This window comes from Monodon monoceros, unplaced genomic scaffold (assembly GCF_005190385.1).
Source record: "Monodon monoceros isolate NGI ecotype Baffin Bay Population unplaced genomic scaffold, NGI_Narwhal_1 Super_Scaffold_18, whole genome shotgun sequence".
Classification (NCBI taxonomy): domain Eukaryota; kingdom Metazoa; phylum Chordata; class Mammalia; order Artiodactyla; family Monodontidae; genus Monodon; species Monodon monoceros.
In genome coordinates, this window is record NW_021703774.1 from 148,912,459 (window position 1) to 148,938,096 (window position 25,638).

Sequence of the window (25,638 nt, forward strand, 5' to 3'; positions counted from 1 at the left end):
AGTCGCTTGCAGGATGTCTTTTTTAAAATTCTATGAGGGGGCTTCCCTGGTGACGCAGTGGTTGAGAGTCTGCCTGCCGACGCAGGGGACACGAGTTCGTGCCCCGGTCCAGGAAGATCCCACATGCCGCAGAGCAGCTGGGCCCGTGAGCCATGGCCGCTGAGCCTGCGCGTCCGGAGCCTGTGCTCCGCAACGGGAGAGGCCACAACAGTGAGAGGCCCGCGTACTGCAAAAAAAAAAGAAGATTATTAAAAATCCTGTGAGAATTGGTGATGTGATGTGAATTTTTTTTTCTTTCTCCCTTGATTAATAAAGGAAAATGAAGGCTCCCTTTACCTCCCATAGTTCTCAGAAACTTACCGTAAATGCAAGAGGGGAGAATTTATTAATAGCCATTCCTGATGGAGCACTGCCTGTGTCTAAGCACCCTGCTCCGTCCTACACATTATACCACACCAACCACAGGCCAAGGCCTACAGAAGAGGGAACTGAGGTTCTGAGAGTGAAACATAACTGTCCAGTATTACACAGCTAGTAAGTAAATGAGTCCAAGGGATTTGAAACCAGCTCTGCCTATCTGCAGAGCCAGAGGTGTGAACCACTGCATAATAATGATCAGCTTGTTTTGTTAGCATGGGTTGTGTGGAGGAAGTAGGGAATTTCATCACTTAACTGCTTGCTGGCATTGTCTCTCCTTGGGGCCACTGTGCCTGCCACTTATTGGGATGAAGTGGAGCAAATGTTCCATGACCAGCCACTCTGCTGCCTTTGTGGGCTGGGTAGATTCGTCTTGCCCCAGAGAGGCGCCTTCTGGGACTGTGAAAGGAAAACAGTTGCTGTTCAGAGAGGCATGAGCATCATGGTGGGAGAAGGCCACTTTGTCTCATGTAATCCTGCTTTACAGCTGAGACCTGGGTCGGTATTGCCCACCTGTACTCCTGCGAAGCCTGAGTTGAGTCCAAAAGCTACTATTGATGTAAATTCCTCACATTTACAAAGTGACCCTCATCACAGCCTGGTAAATAAGCAATGTCTGCCGCTTGGTACTGGAGCCCAGACAGGTTTTTTTTTTTTTTTTTGGCTGCACTATGCGGGCTTTCGGGATCTTAGTTGCCCGACCAAGGATTGAACCCACGCCCCTTGCAGTGGAAGCACAGAGTCCTAACCACTGGACCACCAGGGAATTCCCCCAGACAGGTTTCTTGCTCAAGGTCACAGAACAGAATCCTAATCCCAAACCCAGTCTCCTGTCAGGTAAACTTCCCACTCCACCCCCACTGCCCCTATGTCCCCAAACCCAGGGCATAAATAGCTGTTTGATAAAAACAGACTTGGATTACTGGGATTCTTTTCCTAAAACTCCATTCCCAGGACTTCCCTGATGGCGCAGTGGTTAAGAATCTGCCTGCCAATGCAGGAGACACGGGTTCGGGCCCTAGTCCGGGAAGATCCCACATGCCGCGGAGCAACTAAGCCCGTGCGCCACTACAGAGTCTGCGCTCTAGAGCCCACGAGCCACAACTACTGAAGCCCACGCAGCTAGAGCCCGTGCTCCGCAACAAGAGAAGCCACCGCAATGAGAAGCCCGTGCACCGCAACGAAAAGTAGCCCCCACTCGCCGCAACTAGAGAAAGCCCGCGTGCAGCAATGAAGACCCAGCGCAGCCAAAAATAAATAATAAATAAAAATTTTAAAAAAACTCCATTTCCCTCTTTTAGTTATAGTCACTCTGTTCCCAGTGCATTCATCCTTCCACTTGTCAAGACACTAGTTTGTAGGGCTTCTCTCGCTTTACTAGACCTTAAAAGAATTCATGAGTCCTCAATAAAATCTTAGGGACTCCTAGGTACAGGCCCTAACGCTGATGCTGATGTTGTTTTACATACCTTAATTCTCACAATAACCTGGAGATCAGGGTGGTGTCAGCCCCGTTTCACAGGTGAGCAAACTGAAGCTCAGAGACATTTAAGTCATTTGTCTGAGCCCAGGCAGCTAGTACCAACTGTCTGCCTCTAAGCTTCAGCTCCTGTGAGTCTGACTGTTGAGAAAGGAGTGGGAATAAAGCCATCTCCTGGGGGGAAGGGAGGGTGTTTCTGGTATGTGAAGTATTTTAAGCTCCTTCCTAGCTCACTTCTGCGGGCTCCTACCTCTATCTTTGTCTGAAAATAGCCATGAGATTATTCCTGGATTTCGGAGAACAATTTCTACAAATTAGGTTTTCCCCTGAATACACCTAAGGGACTAAGTACACAGCTCGGGGTTGTGGACGTAGACAATAAAGGACAGCTGAGAAGCCACACGTGGAGTGGAAAAGAAAGGCCATCCTCTCTGTTAGACAATCAAAGGCTAAACCAAGTGCTTAACTCCTGCCCCTATTGCCAGCTATTTTGGGGAACTGAGACGGGTTGAACTATCTCAAAAGTGTCGAATTTGTCTTAAGTGCCCCCTGGGGTCAGGATATTTCAGAATATGCACATTAGAAGGAGAAGGGGATGATGGGGATGGCTTTGTTGATCTGGAAGGTGATAGGGAGTGTGAAAGAGGATTCTAAGGATAAGATAACCAATTGGGAGGTGACTGGGTGACTGGGTGACTGGGGAAGGTAAAGGGGAGGTCTGTAAATGTGTCAGCTAAGGTTCCGTTGGGGTGTGGGCATTTCTACTTTAAGCCCAGTGGACAGCTCTTCTTAATGTCTTTATTTAGAACTGCTGCCAAAGGGATCAACTGTATTACGATTACCATTCTTTTGGTGAGCAAATCTAAATATGTTCTTAAAGTCTCTAATCAGGTGAGTTATTAAACAATAAGACTCAGTGCTGGGGTCCAGTCGGTACCCAGGAAGTAAGTGTTGGATTGCCTCTAAACTTGTGGGAAGCGGTATGGTTAAGTAGCCTCCCACACCCAGCAGAGCTCCATTCCAAATCAGCCTCTGTATTTTCCAGCTTTGTGAGCTCGGACAAATTATTAACATCTCCCAGTCCCAGTTTCCACATCTGTAAAACAGGTATAACTCATAATACCTGCTTCTTTGGGTTGTTGTGAACAATATTAAGTGCTCAGTAAATGATTAGTTATTATTTAAACCATCTAACAAGCCACACAGATCAGTCATATTTGGAAGGTGATAGAAAGGATTGGTAAAATAAGAAATCTTCCCAGAAGGAGTGCTTAAAGTAATCTGAAATGGACATATTAATGTCTCAAGAAGCAATAAATCATCAGGGAAGGAGTAGACAGGATTTTGGGAGACTGAGATGAACAGAGGAGAAAGGAGGGCAAAGACCTGAACCTCTGACTGGTCCACAGCATCTCATGACCCATGGCAGGCAGGAGCTGTGAGTCTGTGATGCTGTTGCACATAAGGGCCCTCCATTTGTCCTCACTGGGCACTGCAGTGTCTTCAAACTGCGCTGGAGTCAATGACTCCATTCAGTCATTAAATCCTCTAAGGCCTATTTTGGTTAAGGCAATGATCCTCGAACCTGAGTGGACCTTAAGAATCTATGCATCCCCAAGACCCTGATGTAGTAGGTCAGGACCAGGAATCTACGTTGCTCACAAGCAAGCAGGGAGGTGGATTTCCTGAGGTCACACTTAGAAAAACATTGGAACAAGGGGTTGGAGCCATGTCCTGTGGAGATACAAAAATATTTACAGAAGGTGGTATAGATGGCATAGTAAAATGGTTAAGAACAGGGACTTGGGGTTACTACCTATGTGATGTTTGGGAATATCACTCAACCCCCTTGAGTCCTAGAAGTTTCCTTCTTCTCTAAAATGGATATAATATTAACATCTACCTCATAGGACTGTGGCAAAGATTAAATAAGTTACTATATTGAAAGTGCTTAGGACTTCCATGGTGGCGCAGTGGTTAAGAATCCACCTGCCAATGCAGGGGACACAGGTTTGATCCCTGGTCTGGGAAGATCCCACATGCTGTGGAGCAACAAAGCCCATGCGCCACAACTACTGAGCCTGCGCTCCAGAGCTCTCAAGCCACAATTACTGAAGCCTGTGCTCCTAGAGCCCATGCTCCACAACAAGAGAAGCCACCGCAATGAGAAGCCCGCGCACCGTAAGGAAGAGTAGCCCCTGCTTGCTGCAACTAGAGAAAGCCCACGCACAGCAACAAAGACCCAACACAGCCAAATATAGGTAAATTAATTAATTAATTAAAATAAAATAAAGTGCTCAGAATAGTGTCCACATAGTAAGAGCAATGATATATGAAGTGATGGTTCCTTATGGAAGTTTATGTGTGTGCAAACATGATCACAAAGTAAAGCAACATGTGTCTCAGACAAGGGCTGCAAGCCTCAGAAGGGAAAGAGAGCATTTTGGGATCGTCAAGAAAGTTCTTGTTGGAGATACTGTGACTTTAACTGGAAATACGAGTTCCAGGAGTATTTGGCTAGGTGAAGAGGAAGAAGGTGTTCTAAGCTAAGGGAATAGCTATGCGGAAGAGAGGATTGGGAAGGTTGTGTGGAATCTGGGGAAGGGGGAGGAATCTGGTTTGATTTGCAGGCCAGGTGGTCTCATTTTTACAAAACAAGAGGGGTTGCACTGGATTTCTAAGAGGATCTTTTTGCCACAAACATCCTCTGTGATTCTTTGAAATAGGGAAGTCAGGGAAAGAAACTGATTGTGGTTTGGGACACAATGAGATTGAGGTAATGGGGTCATTCAAAATAGAGCACCCAACAGGAACTTGGAAATGTGACATTAAAGCTTTAGAAAGGGGGTTGAAATGAAGATACAGATTTGAGACTCATCAATATATGAAGATGATGAAGGCCCACAGTGCCAAAGCCACAAGAAAGAGAAAGGGCCAGAGAAGTAGAGGAGAGGGATTGAAGGAGCCATGAGATTAGAACCGGAAAGGACCTCTGATGCCTCTGCATCTTTTCCCCTTTTGCACCTCCCCACTCTGATTTTGCAGCCTTCGGGGATCCCGGTGCGTGTGTAGGCTGTCTTGGAGATCTGAGAAGGCAGGAAGTGAGCTCTCTTTGAGAACATTCTGGTGTGCTCTGGAGCAAACTCTATAACTCAACTTTAGGAGTTACAGAAACCGTGGTAACTCCATGGTTTATGGTGAGCTCTACTCTCTTCTTCCCCTCACTTGTTTTGAGCCATTCCGATGCTCCTAGATTTGAATTGGCCAATCACCAATGGCAACAGTAATGGAAACAGCCATTCACCAGACCAATAGAAGGTGTTGTGATTACTCACAGGCACTGTACTGGGTTGTATATTGTCCCCCGCTAAATTCATGACTATCCAGAAACTGTGAATGTGACCTTATTTGGAAATACGGTCTTTGCAGATATAATCAAGTTAAGATGAGGTCATACTGGATTAGGGTGGGCTCTAATCCAGTGGCTGGTGTCCTTAAGAGAGGGAAATTCTCGGGCTTCCCTGGTGGTGCAGTGGTTAAGAATCCACCCGCCAGTGCAAGGAACACGGGTTTGAGCCCTGGCCTGGGAAGATCCCACATGCCGCAGAGCAACTAAGCCCGTGCACCACAACTACTGAGCCCACGTGCCACAACTACTGAAGCCTGCGTGCCTAGAGCCCATGCTTCGCAACAAGAGAAGCCACCGCAATGAGAAGCCTGCGCACTGCAACAAAGAGTAGCCCCCGCTCGCTGCAACTAGAGAAAGCCCGCATGCAGCAACGATGACCCAACACAGCCAAAAATTAAAGAAACAAACAAATAAATAAATAAGTTTATTTAAAAAAAAGAGAGAGAGAGAGGGAAATTCTCGGACAGAGACACACGTACAACAGAGAAGATGGTCATGTGAGATAGGCAGGATTGGAGTCATTCTGCCACAAACCAAGGAATGTCAAGGATTCCCAGCAACCACCAGAAGCTAGAAGAGGCAGGGAAGGATTCTCCCCTAGAGGGGAAGCATGGGAGTGTGGCCCTACCAATGCACTGATTTTGGGCTTCTAGACTCCAGAACTGTGAGAGAATACATTTCTGTTTTTTAAGCCACCCAGTCTGTGGTAATTTGTTATGGTACTCCTAGGAAAAAAATACAGGCACCATGTTCATCATGAAATATTCCTGCATGAAACATTTTTTATTTGGGGTGTCTAATTAGGATGGGGGTCAGGCTGCAAAGGCGCTTTGCTTTTTTGTTTTAATTTGTGATTTTTTTTTTTTTTGCGGTACGCGGGCCTCTCACTGCTGTGGCCTTTCCCGTTGCGGAGCACAGGCTCCAGACACGCAGGCTCAGCGGCCATGGCTCACGGGCCCAGCTGCTCCCGCGGCATGTGGGATCCTCCCGGACCGGGGCACAAACCCATGTCCCCTGCATCGGCAGGCGGACTCTCAACCACTGTGCCACCAGGGAAGCCCTTAATTTGTAATTTAAAAATAATTTTTTTTTGGCTGTGCGGCTTGCAGTATCTTAGTTCCCTGATAAGGGATTGAACCCGGGACCCCAGCAGTGGAAGCACAGAGTCCCAACCACTGTACTGCCAGGGAATTCTCAGCACTTTGGATTGTACCAGAAAGCTAGTGTTTATCTTTGACCCAACTTTCTTCTCTTACCTTGGGAACAGATGCTTCAGGCCTTCCATGGCATATACCTCCTCCTTTCCATGTCGCAGCATCCTGTAGAATTCCAAAAAGTTCAAACTTCCTGGATGTTCCATTTTGAATGACCCTTCCACTCTTAATGGCTTCAACTTTACCTTCTCCCTATATTTCTTTCTTTTTGTAAAAATTTTTTTAATTGGGTCATCACCTAGATTTCCCCTCTAACTTTCTGCACTTCTTCCTTTCTCCTTTTCTGCCATGTTCCCATGCCCATTCCACCCCATAGACTGCTCTCAATTTCCTAAAGAAAGTGAGGCAACCTAGAGGTTGCCCATCCTGACTACCCATCTGCCCTAGGGTACAGCACACCCACACCAGCGGTAACAATTAGGTGGCTGACTGTGGACTTTCAGAAGGGCAGGCAAGAATTATTACCCTCCAAGTAATTTGAGTCTCCCTAGTACCTCATTCCTGCATTTTAGACATCCTCTTCCAGACTGAACGTATCCCAGCATTTTTGCCTTGTAAACTAGATTTTTTTTAACCCCAAATAATCTGTAAGCAGTGGAGTGTGTTGAGATGGGCTTCTGCATCCTCACCTCTAGATATACACATACACTTTGAATGAGAGGCTCCCTTTCCTGTTGAGCTATCTTTCAGAATAAGCTATTTCCCATCTGGCCTCATACAAGGCAGAGAGGGGTCAGGGCTAATACCTGGGCATGACCACAAATAGCTTTTCTGACTCCCTTTTGCCGCCTTTTGTCTCCTTATTACCCTGCAAAGCTGCCCATTAGAGGGTTTTATGTTGTTTTTTGTAAATACTTATTAACTCTTGATCATAGACTTCAATTTCCCAATTTTCCCTTGAACTTAATCTCTCTAATTAGGATTTCAAGTTACAGATTATCTTTCAGGAACTATTCTTAGTGTAATTTAGAGTTCAGAAGATCATTAGGGAGACAGGTACAAATAAAATAGCCTAAAGGTATTAAAAAATATGTTCCCATTCTCCTTTGGTGGGGTTGGCAGAATTACAATGAATGGAAATGGTATGATGTTTTTTTTCTCACTTCTCCTCATTTGTTTTGGACCACAGGCTCCATTCTGATTTAGGAATCTTTCCTGCTCAGTATTTCAGTGATAATTCTCCCCATGGTCTACAGGATCCCTGTTCTCTTTGTTTCTATAGCAACAGTCCTGTGTTGCTTGGCTAGAAGCAATTTTCTGCGGCTGTGGTGAAGCCCCATTTTTTCATTCCTTGCTCCCCAGTTGCCTTGGTAACCAGCCTCTCCCTCTTCTGGTCTCTCAGTGGTAAATTCCACCACCACCACCCCCCTTCTCTCTCTCTCTCTCTCTCTCATAACAGTCACCTGGTCATGACTTGGACAGTACTTTCCCATCTGTGAGTGAGCCTCCTCTGTCATGGTCAGATTGTCATCATGAAATTAGCCTCCCTTTTGCTTTATTTGCATCATTTCTCCGGCCTGCCTTCTTTCTGCTTGTTGTCAAGGTAACCGTACCCTCGGAAAATCTGCAGGCAAAGGCTCTACAGTTAACAACCATCATGTGAGAGTGTCTGCCAATATGTGGCCACACATCTTGATTTTAAAACCAGCCCCAGGCGGGTACCACAAATTGGAGAGAACTAGGCTTTTGATCAAAGCAGGCTGGATTGAGAAAAGGAGGTACAAGGACCCTGGGATACATGTGACTACAAGGTTTAGGCTGGGTCTGCAAGAATGGCCATTATGCCAGGGGTGATCCAAGTGATTGAGAAATGTATTTATTGGCAGTCATTCAGGGCAGGCCTATCATATTCTCTAACCATCCAGGGGTGATTCCTCTGACCCAACGGTGATATGACCTGTGAGCTAGGCAGAGCCAGGTAGTAATCTCAGGCAGAAAGCAATTAAGACTCTTAAACTGGCTAACAAAGGGTTAGTAGAATAGGTATTTAGGCACTTTCACACATTACTGAAAATTCCTCTGCCCTTAGGCTGCTGCTCTAACCTCTTTAGTAAGGCAGATGGGGTGTTACTATTATAATACAAAATGTTTAACAAATGGTGGTGATTATGTGCCAGGGCGTTGTAGCAGGCACCTTTCAGGCATTACTTCCATTTTCTCCTTATGGCAGTCCTGAGAGGTACTTAAGGATGAGAAAACTGAGGCTAAGCGAATTGTGTGAAGTCACTCAGCTGAAAATGGCAGAGTGGGGATTTGAACCCATGTTCATCTGGTTCCAAAGTTCTTTTTTTTCTTTTCTTTTTTTTTTTGCCACACACCACATGCAGGATCTTAGTTCCCCAACCAGGGATCCAACCCATGCCCCCTGCAGTGGAAGCGCGGAGTCTTACACACTGGACTGCCGGGGAAATCTCCCATAGCCCTTTCTTAAAGGTTGTGTAGTCCCCAGAATTTTGGTCCTCTCTGGACCTAGTTTTCCCCACCCCCACTTTAATCTGAGGGTTGCTACTATTTTATCCTTTCTGCCTTCCTTATTTTTTCTCTTTGTATGTTGTGGGTTGTTTACTTGCTTGTTCTTTATCTGTTTTCACCCCATCTCTTGCATCCTTTCGCCAAATAGATGAAAAATCTTGTTCTGCCTTATGATTGTGTCTCAGTTTGAGTTGTTGGATGAAAACATTAGAGCAGCCGCCCTTGCCTGAGAACTGGGTAGATCTGATCCTGGAGAACACCACACCTCTGAGCTCACTGGCTGTAGCACTAGGTATGCAAGCCATTCTCCCCTCTACTAACAATTATTGGGTGTCTGTTCGGTATCAGGTACTGTACTGGAGATACAGTAGTGACCTAGGCAGAATCTGTTCCTTGTCTTTATAGAACTAACAGTCTGGAGAGAAAGTCAGACAATGGACAAGAGGTCAATATATAATTTCATATTGTAATTAGCTCTATAAAGAAAAAGAACTGGGTGCCGTGAAAGAATAATACGGATAGATCTATTTTAGATACGACTGCCATGCCCCACTTAAGCGAGGAGGTAGTTGAGGTTCTCACATCAGCAGCTAGCTGACGGCAGTCACAGCAGGAGCTTCTGAGCGTGGAGACCTGGGTCCCTCACCTCCTTCCTCCCTCCGCACCCTCCCTTCAGAGCCCGAGGTCCGCGCAGGCGCACTGACGGTTGCCATGGGGACAGCTGCTCCTGCGCAAGCGTAGACTTCTTTAAGATGGCGGCGGTGGCGGCCGCAGGAGCTGTGTCTGCTGGCCCTGGGCTCCGCGGCCTAAAACGGGCACTGCCTCTTGTAGTAATTCTCGGGGCCACGGGCACCGGCAAATCCACGCTGGCGTTACAGCTAGGCCAGCGGCTCGGTGGCGAGATCGTCAGCGCTGACTCCATGCAGGTATGACAGTGCGGCTGTCCCCAGCCTGGTAAACCGGAGGCCGTGCGTGGGCCTCTGGCTGAGTGGATACCCTGTCGCTTAATGGTAGTGGGTGAACCCCGAGGCTTGTGGGGCGGAGGGGGCCGGGAAAGGGCACCCATAATTCCTAGGCGCCCACTATATGCCGGACATCGTGCCAGGTGTTTCACTGCCATCATCTCATTTACTTCTCAGGATATTACTGTTTGGTGTAGGTACTGTTACTATCTCCATTTACCGATGAGGGAATTCACCTAGGGAGGTGAAACGACTATCTCTGTGTCACTAAGGGAATACGTGGAGATGGTATTTGAACATATAAGGTTGACCTATAGGTGTCCATTATATACCTTTTGAAGGAAAATTATTCCAGAGCTTTTGCTATTTGGAGTTCCCAGCGACGCCAGGATAAATCATTTACCAACTACGAGTGTCTGCTGAGGGAATGAAGCAGGGTGGATAGTCAGGAGACCTGGATTCTCTTCCCTCATCTGCCATCGGCCACGTGACCTAAACAGCGTCGGTTTTGGGGGACGTTATTTATCTGAGAAGTGGAGAAAATGCCGCCTACTTCACAGGGCTCTGGTGCTTAATAAGTGAGAACATGAGTGTTAGAAAGAAGAGCAGGGTGGCCTGTCCTGAAAAAGTCCAGGCACTTGGCAAATGCTTTATGATGCTGAGATTTTTAACTTACCGGCTGATGGGAATCAGCAGGCTTTGCCCTCTTCCTGGAGCCACAGGGAGGCCCAGAAGGAGTGTGTGCACATCACACCTGGGAGCATTTGTGCTCCGATTGAGGATGGGTGACATTTGGGGTAAATCTCCGACGGAGGAATTACAAGTTAAGAGTTTTCACAGTGTAAATGAGATGCTCGGTGAAATGCCCGGTGCTGAACCTAGCACCTGATGGGTGTTCAGCAGGAAGGGGCAGTCCTTCTCCCCACTGTACCCCGTAAACTCTGGGCATGGTTTCCACCCTCATTAATTCATGTGGGATGACACGACCATCAACACACATCAGAGGATTAGGGTAATTCAACAAACCTTTGTTCACAACCTCTGCTTTGTGCTGGCTTTGAGAGGCGGACTTTAGCTCAAATCCCAGCCTTGCCTTTTCTAAGATATGCAACCTCAGCCTGACCTCTTCATGTCTTTGTTTCTTCTGTAAAAGAGGAAGAATAATATCAATGTGATGGTTAAACGAGATTAAATACGTAAAGCAGTTAATACAATATCAGGCACACAGTAAGTGCTAAAAATATGATTAGGTGCTATTTTCTGCAAGGCCCTTTTGGAGAGACAAAACTGCAATCCCTGTCTTCAAGGAGTTTTAGTCCAGGTAAACATGAAACAAAGCAAGTTAATACGTGTCTGAAGTGAGTTATTGATGATGCTTTGCAAGGGGTGGGGATGGGAGGTGGGGAGGAGGGAGACTACCGTGGTAGATCTTATGATGAACCATAGAATTTCTGAGAAGAGAGAAATCAGTGAAAGCTGATGTAGTCGTGGAAAGCTCTGTGAAAAGGGACTTGAAGGATAGGTGAGTTTTAGATAGATAAAGAAGAAAAGGCATCGTATCAAAGGAAGGAATGTGAATGAAGATTTAGAAGGTGAAGTGAACTTAGTGTGCATGTAGGACAGTGAAAGGAGACTATTTAACAGGTATTGTAGGTATTGTGGAATGGGGGATGAGTAACACGATGAAGACAGTGTGTAAGAAGCGTTCATTTGTGAGCAGTATGCTGATGAATTGAATTTGGGGGTGGGTGGGAGGGGCATACCAAAAAAAAAAAATCCAAGAATGTAGTAATAATAGATCTTTGGCTTGATACTTCCGAGACTTGGGTAATACGGGCTTCGGTAAGATGGCGTTTCACTGATAATATCTAAGGTCCATTGCAGTCTTAACGTTTTGTAATTTGGGGCTGGTATGTTAGTGGGAATGAATGGAAGAGAAAGATGTAACATTTTGAAGGTAGTATCATGTTACAGTGTGAGTTGGTCACAGATTGTGGAAAGAAGAGAGCAGTGCTAACAGTGTGTTTCAGGTTTGTGTGCCTGGGAGAGTATGGTGAGCCTGGAAGTCAGGAAGATCTGGCGGGGCACAGTGGAGGTTGCAGCAGGACATCCATGGGGAAAGTCTAGTGGGTGTGTGAAGAATGCAGCAGGTATGATCCCATGTTAGGACTCTTACACTCAGAGGTTCCCTCTGCCTGGTGGAATGTCTTCCCCTACATAAGCATGTGGCTTACTTCCTCTCTTTGTTCAGGTCTTTACTTAGATGTCATCTTATTGAGGCCTCTGACAATCCTATTTAAAACAACACAACACACTGTTGCTCCCTGTTTCTGCCTCTTCCTCATGTACCACACATAGTCCTTGTCAGGAAAGCGTTCTCAATAAAACATCTTAATTTTACAAATGTTTTAAAGTAAATTAGCGGCTTCTGGCAATAAGGATTGGTTATAGCTCTGTAATTGCTGTTATCCGTTATTCAGAAATGTTTCTTTACGCATAGCTGTGTACCATAAGGTTGAGCTTGCTAGAGGTCTTGCTCGATGTGAAATAGGCCACATCAGTTAGACACTTCGTGCCTTATATAGTGCTGATGATATGGTAGATCCTTAACATTTGATGAAACATTTGTTGACCTGTCTTATCAAAATGGCACATCACGATCCATTTAGATTCTTCCTGTTGTTATAAATAACTAGAATATGAAAATTAAATTTCTTTCATCCTTGGGATGCCGTGAGGATTAATTAATGCGTGAAAAACACTTTGAAGATAATTGAGCTTTCTGAACTGGCAATAGGTTGTGTTTAATATTCATAACGTGGATATATTCCTCTCAGACCCGTTGGAAAACTTTGACCTTTGATGTTTACTTTTCAGTTCAAATAATGAAATAAAGTATCTCTGCCCCATTCACTGTGGGTATACGCAGTTCTTCATTTCTCCCCTTGCTTACCATGCCCCTCGTAGGGTAGTGCTACTCTGCTTGCTTTTTAGCCAATGGAAGGAGATAATGCTTTTCAGTGACTTGAGGTTGACTCAGAAAATTTTTGTAAGCATGTGAACAAGTGACATTCTTAATGTTGGAGTTAACCAGCTTCTTTTTTTTTTTTTAATTAATTAATTTATTTATTTTTGGCTGTGTTGGGTCTTTGTTGCTGCACACAGGCTTTCTCTAGTTGCAGAGAGCGGGGGCTACTCTTTGTTGCGGAGCACGGGCTCTAGGCGCACGGGCTTCAGTAGTTGCGGTGCTCGGGCTTAGTTGCCCCGTGGCATGTGGGATCTTCCCGGACCAGAGCTTGAACCCATGTCCCCTGCATTGGCAGGCAGTCTTAACCACTGCGCCACCAGGGAAGTCCCTAACCAGCTTCTTAAAAGAACTTTTTCAGCTTTAGTTAAATCCACAGGCAGAATAATAACTTAAATTTGAATAGCACTGTTTATAAAATGCTTACATATGCTTTTTTATCCTCACAATAACCTTGTAAGGTAGACATTATTATCACTTCACAGTTAAGGAAACAGGTACAAGGTCTTACAGTAAGTAGCAGACCTGGAGTTGGACATAGGTTTCTACTTTCCACGCTCTGTGCCTGCCTTATCTATACACAAAGTTATCCCTTTAAATGAGGCAGGAGCTGTGGGATTCAATTATTAGAGAGTATTTCTTAACTTGTATGACACTGATCCTTCACAGGAGTGTGCTACATTTTGATCAGGGTATAAAATGTATTTTAGGATTCATATCGTGGATCTTAGTGTGAATTCATAGTGATATCTCTCAAGTTGAGTGTTGAGCTGAGTGTTGGCCATGTGATACATTGCTAGGGGGCTGAAACTTACTGCAGCTGAGATATAATTTAATGTCAATAATTCGAAGATACCAAAGGCAGTGTTTGGTGGAACAGAGGGAAACTAGGCCTTGTGGAGAGCCTAGACCGAGCAGTAAACTTCCTTGTTGTGACAGCCACGCAGACTAAAGGGGGACCTAATGGAAAGTGGATAATTAGAAAGGTTTTTCAAGTTTCCAAATTGATCTCTCTAAAAACCAGTATTTGAATTTTAATAATCTCTTTTGGAATGCTGCCCAGAGTTTTGTATTTCAGAATTGTACCGGTAACTCAGAAAGGATTGTAAAACACTGCCTTAAATCTTAAATTCTTTTGCACCTCATACTTCTTTTGTTATCCCTTTGTCCTACCTTAACTGTAGGGTCATCCCAAGGCAATACCAGCAGGGCACTTCCCATCCAGGGAAAGTGCTTGTTTTTTTGTAAACATTGAAGAAGTAAGTGCTCTAAGTATTGAGGTAGCTTCCTTGAGATAAAACCACAATGGAGTGTTAAGGGTAGTGTGTCTAGGGTGATAATACTGTCAGGGAACATAATAGACAATGACTTGCTTTTTTAGCCATGTAGCACCTGAGGTCCTGCCTGGCCTCTCACTTCTTATTCTTGTGTCAGTGGTCGTTGAGTGGGAAGTCAGAACTAACTTTCTGAGGGATTACTTGCTTAGGGACTTCTGCTGGGCTCAACTGTGGATTTTTCACGGTAGATCTGACAAAAGTGAGAAACATTTTGTGCTTAATTTTCTGAGTTTTCCATACCCCAGTTTCACAAGTTGTAGAAGCATAAATATTCTCAGCTAGCAGTAAGAGTCTAAATTCAAGGAGGGACAGGTAATACAATCCCTGTTTTCCAGGATGGAAAAACTGAGGTGCAGAAAGATTAAAGAGCAGACTAGAGATCACACTGCAAGACACTTGCGCACCTGGGAATTGGATCTGGGTCTTCTAACTCATGTGCAGTGTCTGATATATTGCAGGAAGATGATACTGAAGGTCTTCTTTTCAGTCTGAGTCTTTTTCTTGGCATGTAAATTTAAGGTACAATGCATTGCCTTCAGTGACTGGATGAAACATTGTACTGAGAAATTTGAAGGCACTTGCCAAAAGATGTACAATGGCTGCCTGGAAATACAGACTACCAACTATATGCCAAGAGAAAATGAACAGAGTGTTCTACTTGGGTTTATAGAGAGGAAGTATCTCTAATGCCTTAGTTCTTCAAGTCCTGTGGAGAAGCAGCAGTCATACGTAGGAGCACAGTTCCCTTGTGTTTGCCTAAACCTACAAGGGGGGAAGCAAATTATTTTTGGCAGTCTGACTAGTAAGCAGGCTATGTGTCACCTAATAAATGTGGAGTTCTGCATTCTTTGTCTGCTTTGGAACATAATTTAGGAGCAGTGTTTTTTTACCAAAGGACTGTTTGCTAGTGCTCAAGGGAGATCTGGGTTGCATGGGGGAGAGATATGAAAGTAGAGATGGGATAGTGGATCACAGTGGCTTACTAGGACATGAAAATGAAAGCTAGAAAAATCTGTTAACTAGGAGAAATGAGGGCTATCCAGAGGCTACTTTCCACAACTTACAGAGGCAGTGTTTTACAGGACTGAGCTTGAGAGTAGGCCAGAGGAAATCTCAAAATTTTTGACTCATCTAAAAATATATATATTAATTTCTAGGTCCCTGTGTTCAGATCCGTTGTGAGTGAATTTGGTTTTCCTTTGGCTACAGTATTAAGCTTGGGTGGGTTGTACATATATATTCAGTTTTTTTGTAGCTGTGGGAAGAACTTTAGAGTCAAACCTCCCATGTTATGTAAGGAAAGAGAAGTGACTACTGGCTAAATGGGAAACCATAGGAGAGGACAAATGAGACTTGCAGTTTCAGATTTGTGAGGATGAGGTGCTGCCCTGATGTTTCAGTGCCTGGTGCAGGGTGTTGAAACAGCTCCACTTCAAGAAGGAATGTATGTTTGAGGGGTGTTAAGTTATTTGGGTATATAGGAATTCACCTATGTGCTTGCATATACTCTAGTATGGCTTAACTGAACTGGTTGTGGTTTCCTGTATAGTTTGTTGGATTCTTTAGATAAGTTTGAATCAGACCAGGGTCCTGTTTGTCTCTTTGCTTACCTTTGGGGCCCTACTTCTGAGCTGGAACTTCGCCGCTGCTCCTTCCTCATTGTGTCAGCCGGAGTTCAAGCTCTTACCACTGTACCATGAATAATAATAATACTGAAAATAATAACAATAATAAAATATATGTCAGGCAGTGTTCTAGAAGTTTGCCATATATTATCTCATTTAATATCCTCACCACAACCTTATTAGGTAGGCCCTATTATTATCTCACCCCTACCAAAAATTACTTTCTTGAACCCTCATCTCGGTCTCTATCTGGGGTAATTTTGCCCCCCCCGGGGGACACTTGGCAATCTCTGGAGACGTTTTTGGTTGTAACAAATGGAAAGGTGGGTTCCTGGCGTCTAGTGGGTAGAGGCCAGGAATGCTGCAGAACATGCTACTATGCATAAACCAGCTCCTCCCAACAGAGAATTATGTGGCCCAAAATATCAATATATTGTACTGAGGTTGAGAAACCCTGTTCTACATTACTGTTAGTTTTTAAATTTTGAAGTAATTATAAGATTTACACAAGAGTTTCAAAGATAGTACAGAGAGTTCTTGTATATTCTTCACCCAGCTTCTTCTAAAATTAACGTATCATCATGGCACATTTATCAACACCAAGAGATGGACACAGGCACAATACTCTTAACTAAACTGGAGGCTTCATTTGGATTTTACCAGTTTTTCTACTGATGTCCCTTTTCTGTTTCAGGATCCAATGTAAGATACCATATTACATTTAGTCCTCATGTCTGCTTGTCTCCAGTCTGTGACAGATTTCTTGGTCTTTCCTTGTCTTTCATGACTTTGCTACTTTTTGAAGTGTACTGGTCAGCTCTTTTGTGGATTGTCTCTCAGTTTGGGTTTGTCTGATGGTTTCACATGATTATGAATTTTGAGAAGGCATACCACAGAGGTGAAGTACCTTTCTCATTGCATCATATCAGGGTATAATGTCAGCATGATTTAACATCAACTAGTGATGTTAACCTTGATCATTTGGTTTAGGTTTTGTCTGCCAGCTTCCTCTACTGTAAAGTTAAATCTTTTTCTTTTCATTTTTAAAAATTTATTTATTTATTTTTGGCTGTATCGTGTGACATGTGGGATCTTAGTTCCCTGACCAGGGATCGAACCTGTGCCCTATGCAGTGGAAGCTCGGAGTCTTAACCACTGGACCGCTGGGGAAATCCCTATTTTTCCTTTCTATACTCTCTTTGTTGGAAATGAGTTGCTAAGTCCATCCCACATTGAACGGGAGGGGATTTAAGCTCCACATCCTGAAGGGAGGACTATCAAAGAATTTGTGGGCATATGTTAAAAGCACCACAGTAATTAATATTTTAGGAGAGTTGCTTGAGGCAATGCAGATATCTTGTTTTTCCTTAAAGTTTCACCTCCTAATTTTAACATTTATCAATGAGTCTTTCCTGCTATAATTATTGTGGTAATTTCCTTCATTCCTCCTACTTCTGTTTTATTTTAAATTATGTGTACGTTTGGGGGGGGGGGTCTTTATTTATTTATTTATTTATTTGGCTGTGTTGGGTCTTTTTTAAAAAATAAATTTATTTATTATCTTTTTATTTTTGGCTGTGTTGGGTCTTCATTGCTGCACGCGGGCTTTCTCTAGTTGTGGCGAGCGGAGGGCTACTCTTCGTTGTGGTGCGTGGGCTTCTTATTGAGGTGGCTTCTCTTGTTGCGGAGCATGGGCTCTAGGCGCGAGGGCTTCAGTAGTTGTAGCACGCGGGCTCAGTAGTTGTGGCTTGCGGGCTCTAGAATGCAGGCTCAGTAGTTGTGGCACACAGGCTTAGTTGCTCCGCAGCATGTGGGATCTTCCCGGACCAGGGCTCGAACCTGTGTCCCCTGCATTGGCAGGCAGATTCTTAACCACTGCGCCACCAGGGAAGTCCCTGCATTGGGTCTTCATTGCTGCACGCGGGCTTTTCTCTAGTTGCGGTGAGTGGGGGCTACTCTTCGTTGCAGTGTGCAGGCTTCTCATTACGGTGGCTTCTCTTGTTGCAGAGCACAGACACTAGGCGTACGGGCTTCAGTAGTTGCGGCACGAGGGCTCAGTAGTTGTGGTTCACGTCCTCTAGAGCACAGGCTCAGTAGTTGTGGCGCGTGGGCTTAGTTGCTCCATGGCATGTGGGATCTTCCCGGACCAGGGATCAAACCCGTGTCCCTTGCATTGGCAGGCGGATTCTTAAGCACTGCGCCACCAGGGAAGTCCTCCTACTTTTATTGAAATTCTTTTGCAGAGATTTGTCCTCTCTCTCCTATTTACTTACATCAGTAGGGATATTTATTTTATTTCTTGGGTTATAATCCAGTACTAAGTTATTTATTTTATTGCTCAAATTATTTCAACTTGGTTATTGGGTGCTCTTTCATGTTGACTCTTGTGTCGTTTGGCATGCCCCATATTTGTTTGTTTAGCACTTCCTTTCTGGCACTACAAGATGCTTTCAACTTACATTTGTCCTGCTCCAGTCCTAGAATCATCCATTTCTCCAAGGAGCCCTGGTTCCTTTTTATTTTTTAAATTTACTTATTTATTTTTGGCTGTGTTTGATCTTTGTTGCTGCGTGCGGGCTTTCTCTAGTTGCGGCGAGCGGGCGCTACTCTTCATTGCAATGCACGGGCTTCTCATTGCAGTGGCTTCTCTTGTTACGGAGCACAGGCCCTAAGCACACAGGCTTCAGTAGTTGTGTCACACGGGCTTCAGTAGTTGTGGATCGCGGGCTCCAGAGCGCAGGCTCAGTAGTTGTGGGGCACGGGCTTAGTTGCTCCGCGGCATGTGGGATCTTCCAGGACCAGGGCTTGAACCTGTGTCCCTTGCATTGGCAGGCGGATTCTTAACCACTGCGCCACCAAGGAAGCCCTGGAAGGCAGATTCTTAACCACTGTGCCACCAGGGAAGTCCCCCTGGCTCCTTTTTTTGGTGAATGGTATTTAGATACCAAGAGCTGGGTGCTAAATGTGCTTGTTGCTAGGAAACATATGTATATATACTAATTCATGTATACACAAATATCTATATTTCTGTATCTATCTGTATGTATATTAAAATAAACATGAATTTATACTGATATCTCTGACTCTGCTCCACTACAGGGTTTTAATCTTCCCTTCTTGCTTATTTGTGACTTCTTTCTCAGAGTAAGGAACCTGGCTCTCCTTGTCTACAAATATTTTATTTGTACAACCTGTAAAGTAGTTTAAGTAGTTAATACTGTGAGAACAAATTTACCAACTACAGTATGATGTTTGTGTTCAGTTCTTTTTGTTCATTTTAGCCATATAGTATCTAGTCATAACATTGTTTTACAAAGTTACTTAGGTCAGCTCCTCCCCACCCCCCCTCCAGTGAGGTTATGTCATACACTTGTAATATAATTAGATTCAGTTATTGAAGTCTGCGTTCTGTCCTGGTTCTTCAGACATTCTGGCTATTATTTTTTTTAATTTGCATACAGTAGAGTGCATTCATTGTTGTGCACAGTTCTGTGGGTTTTGACAAATGGAGAGAGTCAGATATGCACCATCACAGTACCATACTGAACACTTCCATCACTCTAAAAATTGCCTTATGTGGCCTCTTTGTAGTCAACTCCTCTACCTACACCAGTTTTTGGCAACCACTGATCTGTTTTCTGTCCCTACAGTTTTGCCTTTTCCAGAAGGTCACATACATTTAGTCACTCAACATGCAGCTTTTGGGGTCTGACTTTTTTCACTTAGCAAAACACATTTAAATTCTTCAGTGTTGTTGCATGAGTCCATTTCTCTTTGTTGTCGAGTATTATTCCATTGTACGTAATATGTTCATTGACCTGTGAAAGGCCATCTGAATGTCAAGTTTTTAGTAGTTGTAAAGAAAGCTATCATAAACATAGCTAGTGGTTTAACTTTACAGGACTGGTTTAACTTTACAGGAAACTACTAAACTATTTACCAAAATGACTGTACCATTTTGCATTCCTACCGGCAGTGAATGAGAATTTCTGTTTCTTTGTATTCTTTCCAGCATTTGTTTTTTTTTTTTGTTTTTTTTTTTTGCGGTACGCGGGCCTCTCACTGTTGCGGCCTCTCCCGTTGCAGAGCACAGGCTCCAGACGCGCAGGCTCAGCGGCCATGGCTCACGGGCCCAGCCGCTCCGCGGCATGTGGGATCTTCCCGGACTGGGGCACGAACCCATGTCCCTTGCATCGGCAGGTGGACCCTCAACCACTGCGCCACCAGGGAAGCCCTATATATGAGTTTTATAGCTTTTAATTTTACATTTAGGCCTGTGATCTGTTTTGAGTGAATTTTTGTAAAAGGTGTAAGATACGTATGAATGTCCAGTTGTACCAGCTCTGATTTTGAAAGACTGTCCTTTCTCCGTTGAACTGCCTTTGCACCTTTGTCAAAGACCAGTTGACTGTATTTGTGTGGGTCTACTTCTGGTGCCTCTCATATGTTGCATTGATCTGTGTGTCTGTTCTTTTGCCAGTATTGCATTGTCTTTAGTTACTGTAGCTTTATAATAAGTCTTGAAATTTGATAGTGTAAGCTGTCCGACTTTCTACATTATTGTTTTTAATCTCTGTGTAGTATTCCATTTTATAGGTGTATCATAATTTACTTAACCAGGTTTCTGCTGAAGGACATTTAGTAGGTTTAGTTTTTTGGGTTTTTTTGTTTTTTCTTTTTGTTTTAATAAATGATGCTGAGATGAACATCTTTGCACAAACATCTCTGCATTTGTGTGATTCTCTCTTCAGGGTAAATTTCTGGAATGGGATTGCTGGATGAGAGGATGTACATGTTACTTTCTTATTCTTTCAGTTTTCTAAGAGCTTTATTAGAGTATATACTTTTTTTTAAAAGATTTTTTTGTTTGTTTGATGTGGACCATTTTTAAAGTCTTTATTGAATTTGTTACAATATAGCTTCTGTTTTATGTTTTGGTTTTCTGGCCTTGAGGCATGTGAGATCTTAGCTTCCTGACCAGGGATCAAACCCGCACCCCCTGCACTGGAAGGCAAAGTCAGGGAAGTCCCAAGAGTATATGCTTACTTTATATTATTTTTCTTATTGAGGTTAAATTCACATAACATTAACCATTTTAAAATGAAGAATTCAGGGACTTCCCTGGACAGGGGGCACAGGTTCGATCCCTGGTCGGGGAACTAAGATCCCAAATGCTGTGCGGTGTAGCCAAAAGAAAAACTAGAAAAGAACGATTCATTGGCACTTAGTACGTTCACAGTGTTGTACAACAACTACTACCTCTATCTAGTTCCAAAACGTTTCCATCACCACAAAAGAAAACCCTGTACTCATTAAGCCACTATTTTGAGTTTCCCCTCCCCCCCAGCCCCTGACAGCCACAAGTCTGCTTTTAGTTTCTATAGATTTTACCTGTTCTGGATATTTCATAGAAATGGGATCATACAATATGTGACCTTTTATGGCTGTCTTCTTTCACTTACATTGGTTGTAGCGTGTATTGGTGCTTCAATCCATGCTTGAATAATATTCCATTGTATGTATTGATCACAGTTTGTCCATCTGTTGATGGACACTAGCACCTTTAGGCTGTTGTGAATAGTGCTGCTATGGACATATGTGTAATGTATTTGAGTATGTGTTTTAAATTATTTTGGGTATATACCTAGGAGTGGAATTGCTGCGTCATATGGTAATTCTGTGTTTAACTTTTTGAGAAATTGCCAAACTGTTTTACACAATGGCTACATCATTTTACATTCCCACCATCAATGTATGAGGACACCAGTTTCTCCACATCTTCTCCAACACTTATTTACCTTAAAAAAAAAAAAAAAAGTTATAGCTGTCCTAGTGGGTGTGAAAGTGGTATCTCATTGTGGTTTGGATTTACATTTCCCTAGTGACTAATGGGCATCTTTTCATGTGTTTGTTGGCCGTTTATGTATCTTCTTTGGAGAAATGTCTATTCAGGTCCTTTGCTTGTTTTTAAATTGGGTCCCTTCTCTTTTTGTTTGAGCTGCACACATTACATTTTGATACATATTGCCAGACTGCTTTCAAAAAAGTTTGTACCGGTAGTATGTCTATTTCCCTGTACCCTTGCAATTCTGTGTGTTATCAATCTTTTCATTTTTGTCAGTCTGGTAGACAAGAAATGGATTTCATTTAAATTTCATTTCTGAGGTAAATTGTCTCTTTAAGGGTGCGTTGGCCATTTGTGTTTTTCTTTTTTGAATTTCCTGTTCAATACCTATTATGCCTACTTCTGTATAATGTTTTTCATTTTTGTGTTTATCAGTTTGTAAGAGCATTTTGTGTATTATGAGTTTTAACCCTTTGTCCAGTCTCATGAGTTGGAAATATTTTTTCAGTTCGTCATTTGTCTTTTGACTTCTATGAATTTTTTTTGCCATATTAAGGTTTTTATTTTTTTAACATCTTTATTGGAGTATAATTGCTTTACAGTGGTGTGTTAGTTTCTGCTGTATAACAAAGTGAATCAGCTATACATATACATATATCCCCATATCTCCTCCCTCTTGCGTCTCCCTCCCACCCTCCCTATCCCACCCCTCTAGGTGGACACAAAGCACCGAGCTGATCTCCATGCGCTACTTCCCACTAGCTATCTATTTTACATTTGGTAGTGTATATATGTCCATGCCACTCTCTCACTTTGTCCCAGCTTACCCTTCCCCCTCCCCATGTCCTCAAGTCCATTCTCTACATATGCATCTTTATTCCTGTCCTGCCCCTACGTTCTTCCAAAAAAAATTTAAAAGGTTTTTAATTTGTATATTCTTATACGCTTTTTCTTTTTCTTTTTCTTTTTCTTTTTTTTTTTTTGTGGTATGCTGGGCCTCTCACTGCTGTGGCCTCTCCCGCTGCAGAGCACAGGCTCCAGACACGCAGGCTCACGGGCCCAGCGGGCCCAGCCGCTCCGTGGCATGTGGGATCTTCCTGGACCGGGGCACGAACCCGTGTCCCCTGCATTGGCAGGCGGACTCTCAACCACTGCGCCACCAGGGAAGTCCCTTGTATGCTTTTTAGGAGTACAAGTTAGTTTTAGTATTCTTTTAGAAAGAGTTGACATCTGAAGTTTATAATCCATTGAACTGTTGGAATTTACAGATGTGAATAAAAGGTGTTGTTGATTCTCTAGTGTGAATGAAGATATATCCTGGGCCTCCTTGCCTTCACTGTGCATGTTACTCTCCCCTTGGAGTCTCCTACACATTTGTGCAGGTAGATGCAGATTAAGCATGGGATCCTGCATTGTCCAGGCTTACTTAAGTCTGGATACCTTTGGTTAGCTACCCAGTTTCCTTGCTCTCTCTCTCTGTTTTTGTTTTTTTTTTTTAACGTCTTTCTGCCTACTACGATACTTGTAACAATGGTTTTTACCTTCAGCTGCACATTGGAATCACCTAGAGAGCATTAAAAACATACTGATGCCTAGGCCTATAGTGTTCAGTAAATACCTGTTGATTCGGATTAGGTGATTTGTCTAACTCTTCAGGTGCCAGTATACTCTCCTAATTTATAGTCAGTCTTTAAGGTTTTCATTTAGCCCACTTATTTAGCCTGGTAGGCAGTTTTATTTACTGGGAAAACTGGGTTTTAGTCCCAACTTTGCTACTAACTCACTGTATATATAACTTTGGAAAGTTACTGCCCCTCTCTGGGCTTTTTATTTTTTTTAATGTATTTATTTTTGGCTGTGTTGGGTGTTCGTTGCTGTGCACGGGCTTTCTCTAAGTTGTGGAGAGCAAGGGCTACTCTTCGTTGCAGCGTGCGGGCTTCTCATTGTAGTGGCTTCTCTCGTTGTGAAGCACGGGCTGTAGGTGCGTGGGCTTACGTAGTTGTGGCACATGGGCTCAGTAGTTGTGGCTCACGGGCTCTAGAGCACAGGCTCAGTAGTTGTGGCGCACAGGCTTAGTTGCTCCGTGGCATGTGGGATCTTCCCAGACCAGGGCTCGAACCCGTGTCCCCTGCATTGGCAGGCGGATTCTCAACCGCTGCGCCACCAGGGAAGCCCCCCTCTCTGCGCTTTAATTTCCTCTTTGGATATATTAGGGAGGGGAAACTGATTGGATTAGATCAGGGATCGGCAGACTCATTAAAGTCCAGATAGTAAATATTTTAGGCTTTGTGGGCCATACAGTGTCTGTTTGTCTCAGTGTCTAAAGCTCCTTTCAGCTCTGGTATTTTTTGTTTCTCTCCTTTCAAACCCTAGTCAGGGAACTTATCTCAAAGAGCCAAGGAAAATCTTTTTAACCCACCAGCAATTAAATATAGGTAATATCAAGCATTTGTGTTCTGCTTACCATCTGCCTGGCACAGTTCCAAACATTTTACATATATTAACTCTAATCCTCAGAATGACCCAGTGAGGAGTATAGATGCTGTTATTATCCCCATTTTACAGAGGCAAACTTGAGGCAAAGGAAAGTTAGATACTTAAATAACCTGACAGATGAAGGCTAACTGGGCTGTAGAGCCAGAATTGAACCTGGATTTTCTGGTTCTATTATGCTGTACTCCTCTCCCTAACTTAGACATATACCTCCAAATAATGGAGCATCTCAGCTGTTATACTCTATCATAGCTATCCTAAGAGAAAATATCACTCAAACCATCAAAAGTGGGTCAATCTTGAGGCTGTAAAGATGGCCACAAAATAGAAACTTTATCATTAACTTTGTTTTTTTCTCAAAGTAGCCCTTTTGTTTCTGTCTCAGCATTATAGTCACATGGCATTGTCTGTGTGCATATTTCTAGCTTTCTGTCACACTTACACTGAACCCCTTCAAGGTTCTCAAGAGTATGGTAGCTGTATTCTCCTCAGCTTCTTGAATTTAATTCCACCTCAGTAGGAATTCATTACTTCAAGGAAGCAAACAGACCAGAGTCAAATGACGATAAAACTTCTACTGATAAGAGGCAGCAGAAACAGCTTGGGTTATAGGCAGAGCATCTAGGCTTTAGTCCTGCCTCCACTACCATCAACTATATGGCCAGGGGAGCTCTCTGAGCCTCAGTATTCTCAACATAAAATTTAGGTGATAAGACTGGTTACGTTATCTCTGAATTTCCTAATATCCATGCTTCATCACTGTTTGCAGGTGGACTTTTTTTTTTTTTTAAACGTTTTGCTTTTTTTTAAATTTAATTTTATTTTATTTTTGGCTGCGCCGGGTCCTAGTTGTGGCACGTGGAATCTTTTCATTGCAGCACGCGGTCTCTTCCTTGGCAGTGCTCGGGCTTCTCTCTAGTAGTGGCTTGCGGGTTTTCTTTCTCTAGTTGTGGTGCACAGGCTCCAGGGCGCATGGGCCCTGTAGTTGTGGTGCGTGGGCTTAGTTTGCCCGCGGTATGTGGGATGTTAGTTCCCTAACCAAGGAGTGAACCTCTGTCCCCTGCATTGGAAGGTGGATTCTTTACCTCTGGACCACCAGAGAAGTCCCCTGCAGGTGGACTTCTAAGCAGCCACAGCATAGACTCTGCATTGCAAAGTTTCTCATTTTAACTTACAAGTATGTGCTAATTTTGCATTCTCTGTTCTTATCTGTCTATATTTATTCAGACGTACAAATGTTTCAAATTCTTGTTGCCACCAAGTAATTGATGCTCTGGAAGAATACATCACAAACATTATGTATGCACTTTTTTTTTTGGCTGTGCTGTGAGGCTTGTGGGATCTCAGTTCCTTGAGCAG

The 25,638-nt window shown here is 43.6% G+C and overlaps 1 protein-coding gene across 1 annotated transcript in view; it reads left to right on the forward strand.

Moving 5' to 3' along the window:
* The first annotated feature begins 9,730 nt into the window (after positions 1-9,730).
* TRIT1 (tRNA isopentenyltransferase 1) overlaps positions 9,731-25,638 on the forward strand; it is a 43,238-nt gene continuing 27,330 nt past the window's right edge. The window contains exon 1 of the mRNA XM_029228668.1: positions 9,731-9,918. Coding sequence (XP_029084501.1) covers positions 9,745-9,918 — 174 coding nt within the window. The 5' untranslated portion in view covers positions 9,731-9,744. The remainder of the gene's footprint in view (positions 9,919-25,638) is intronic.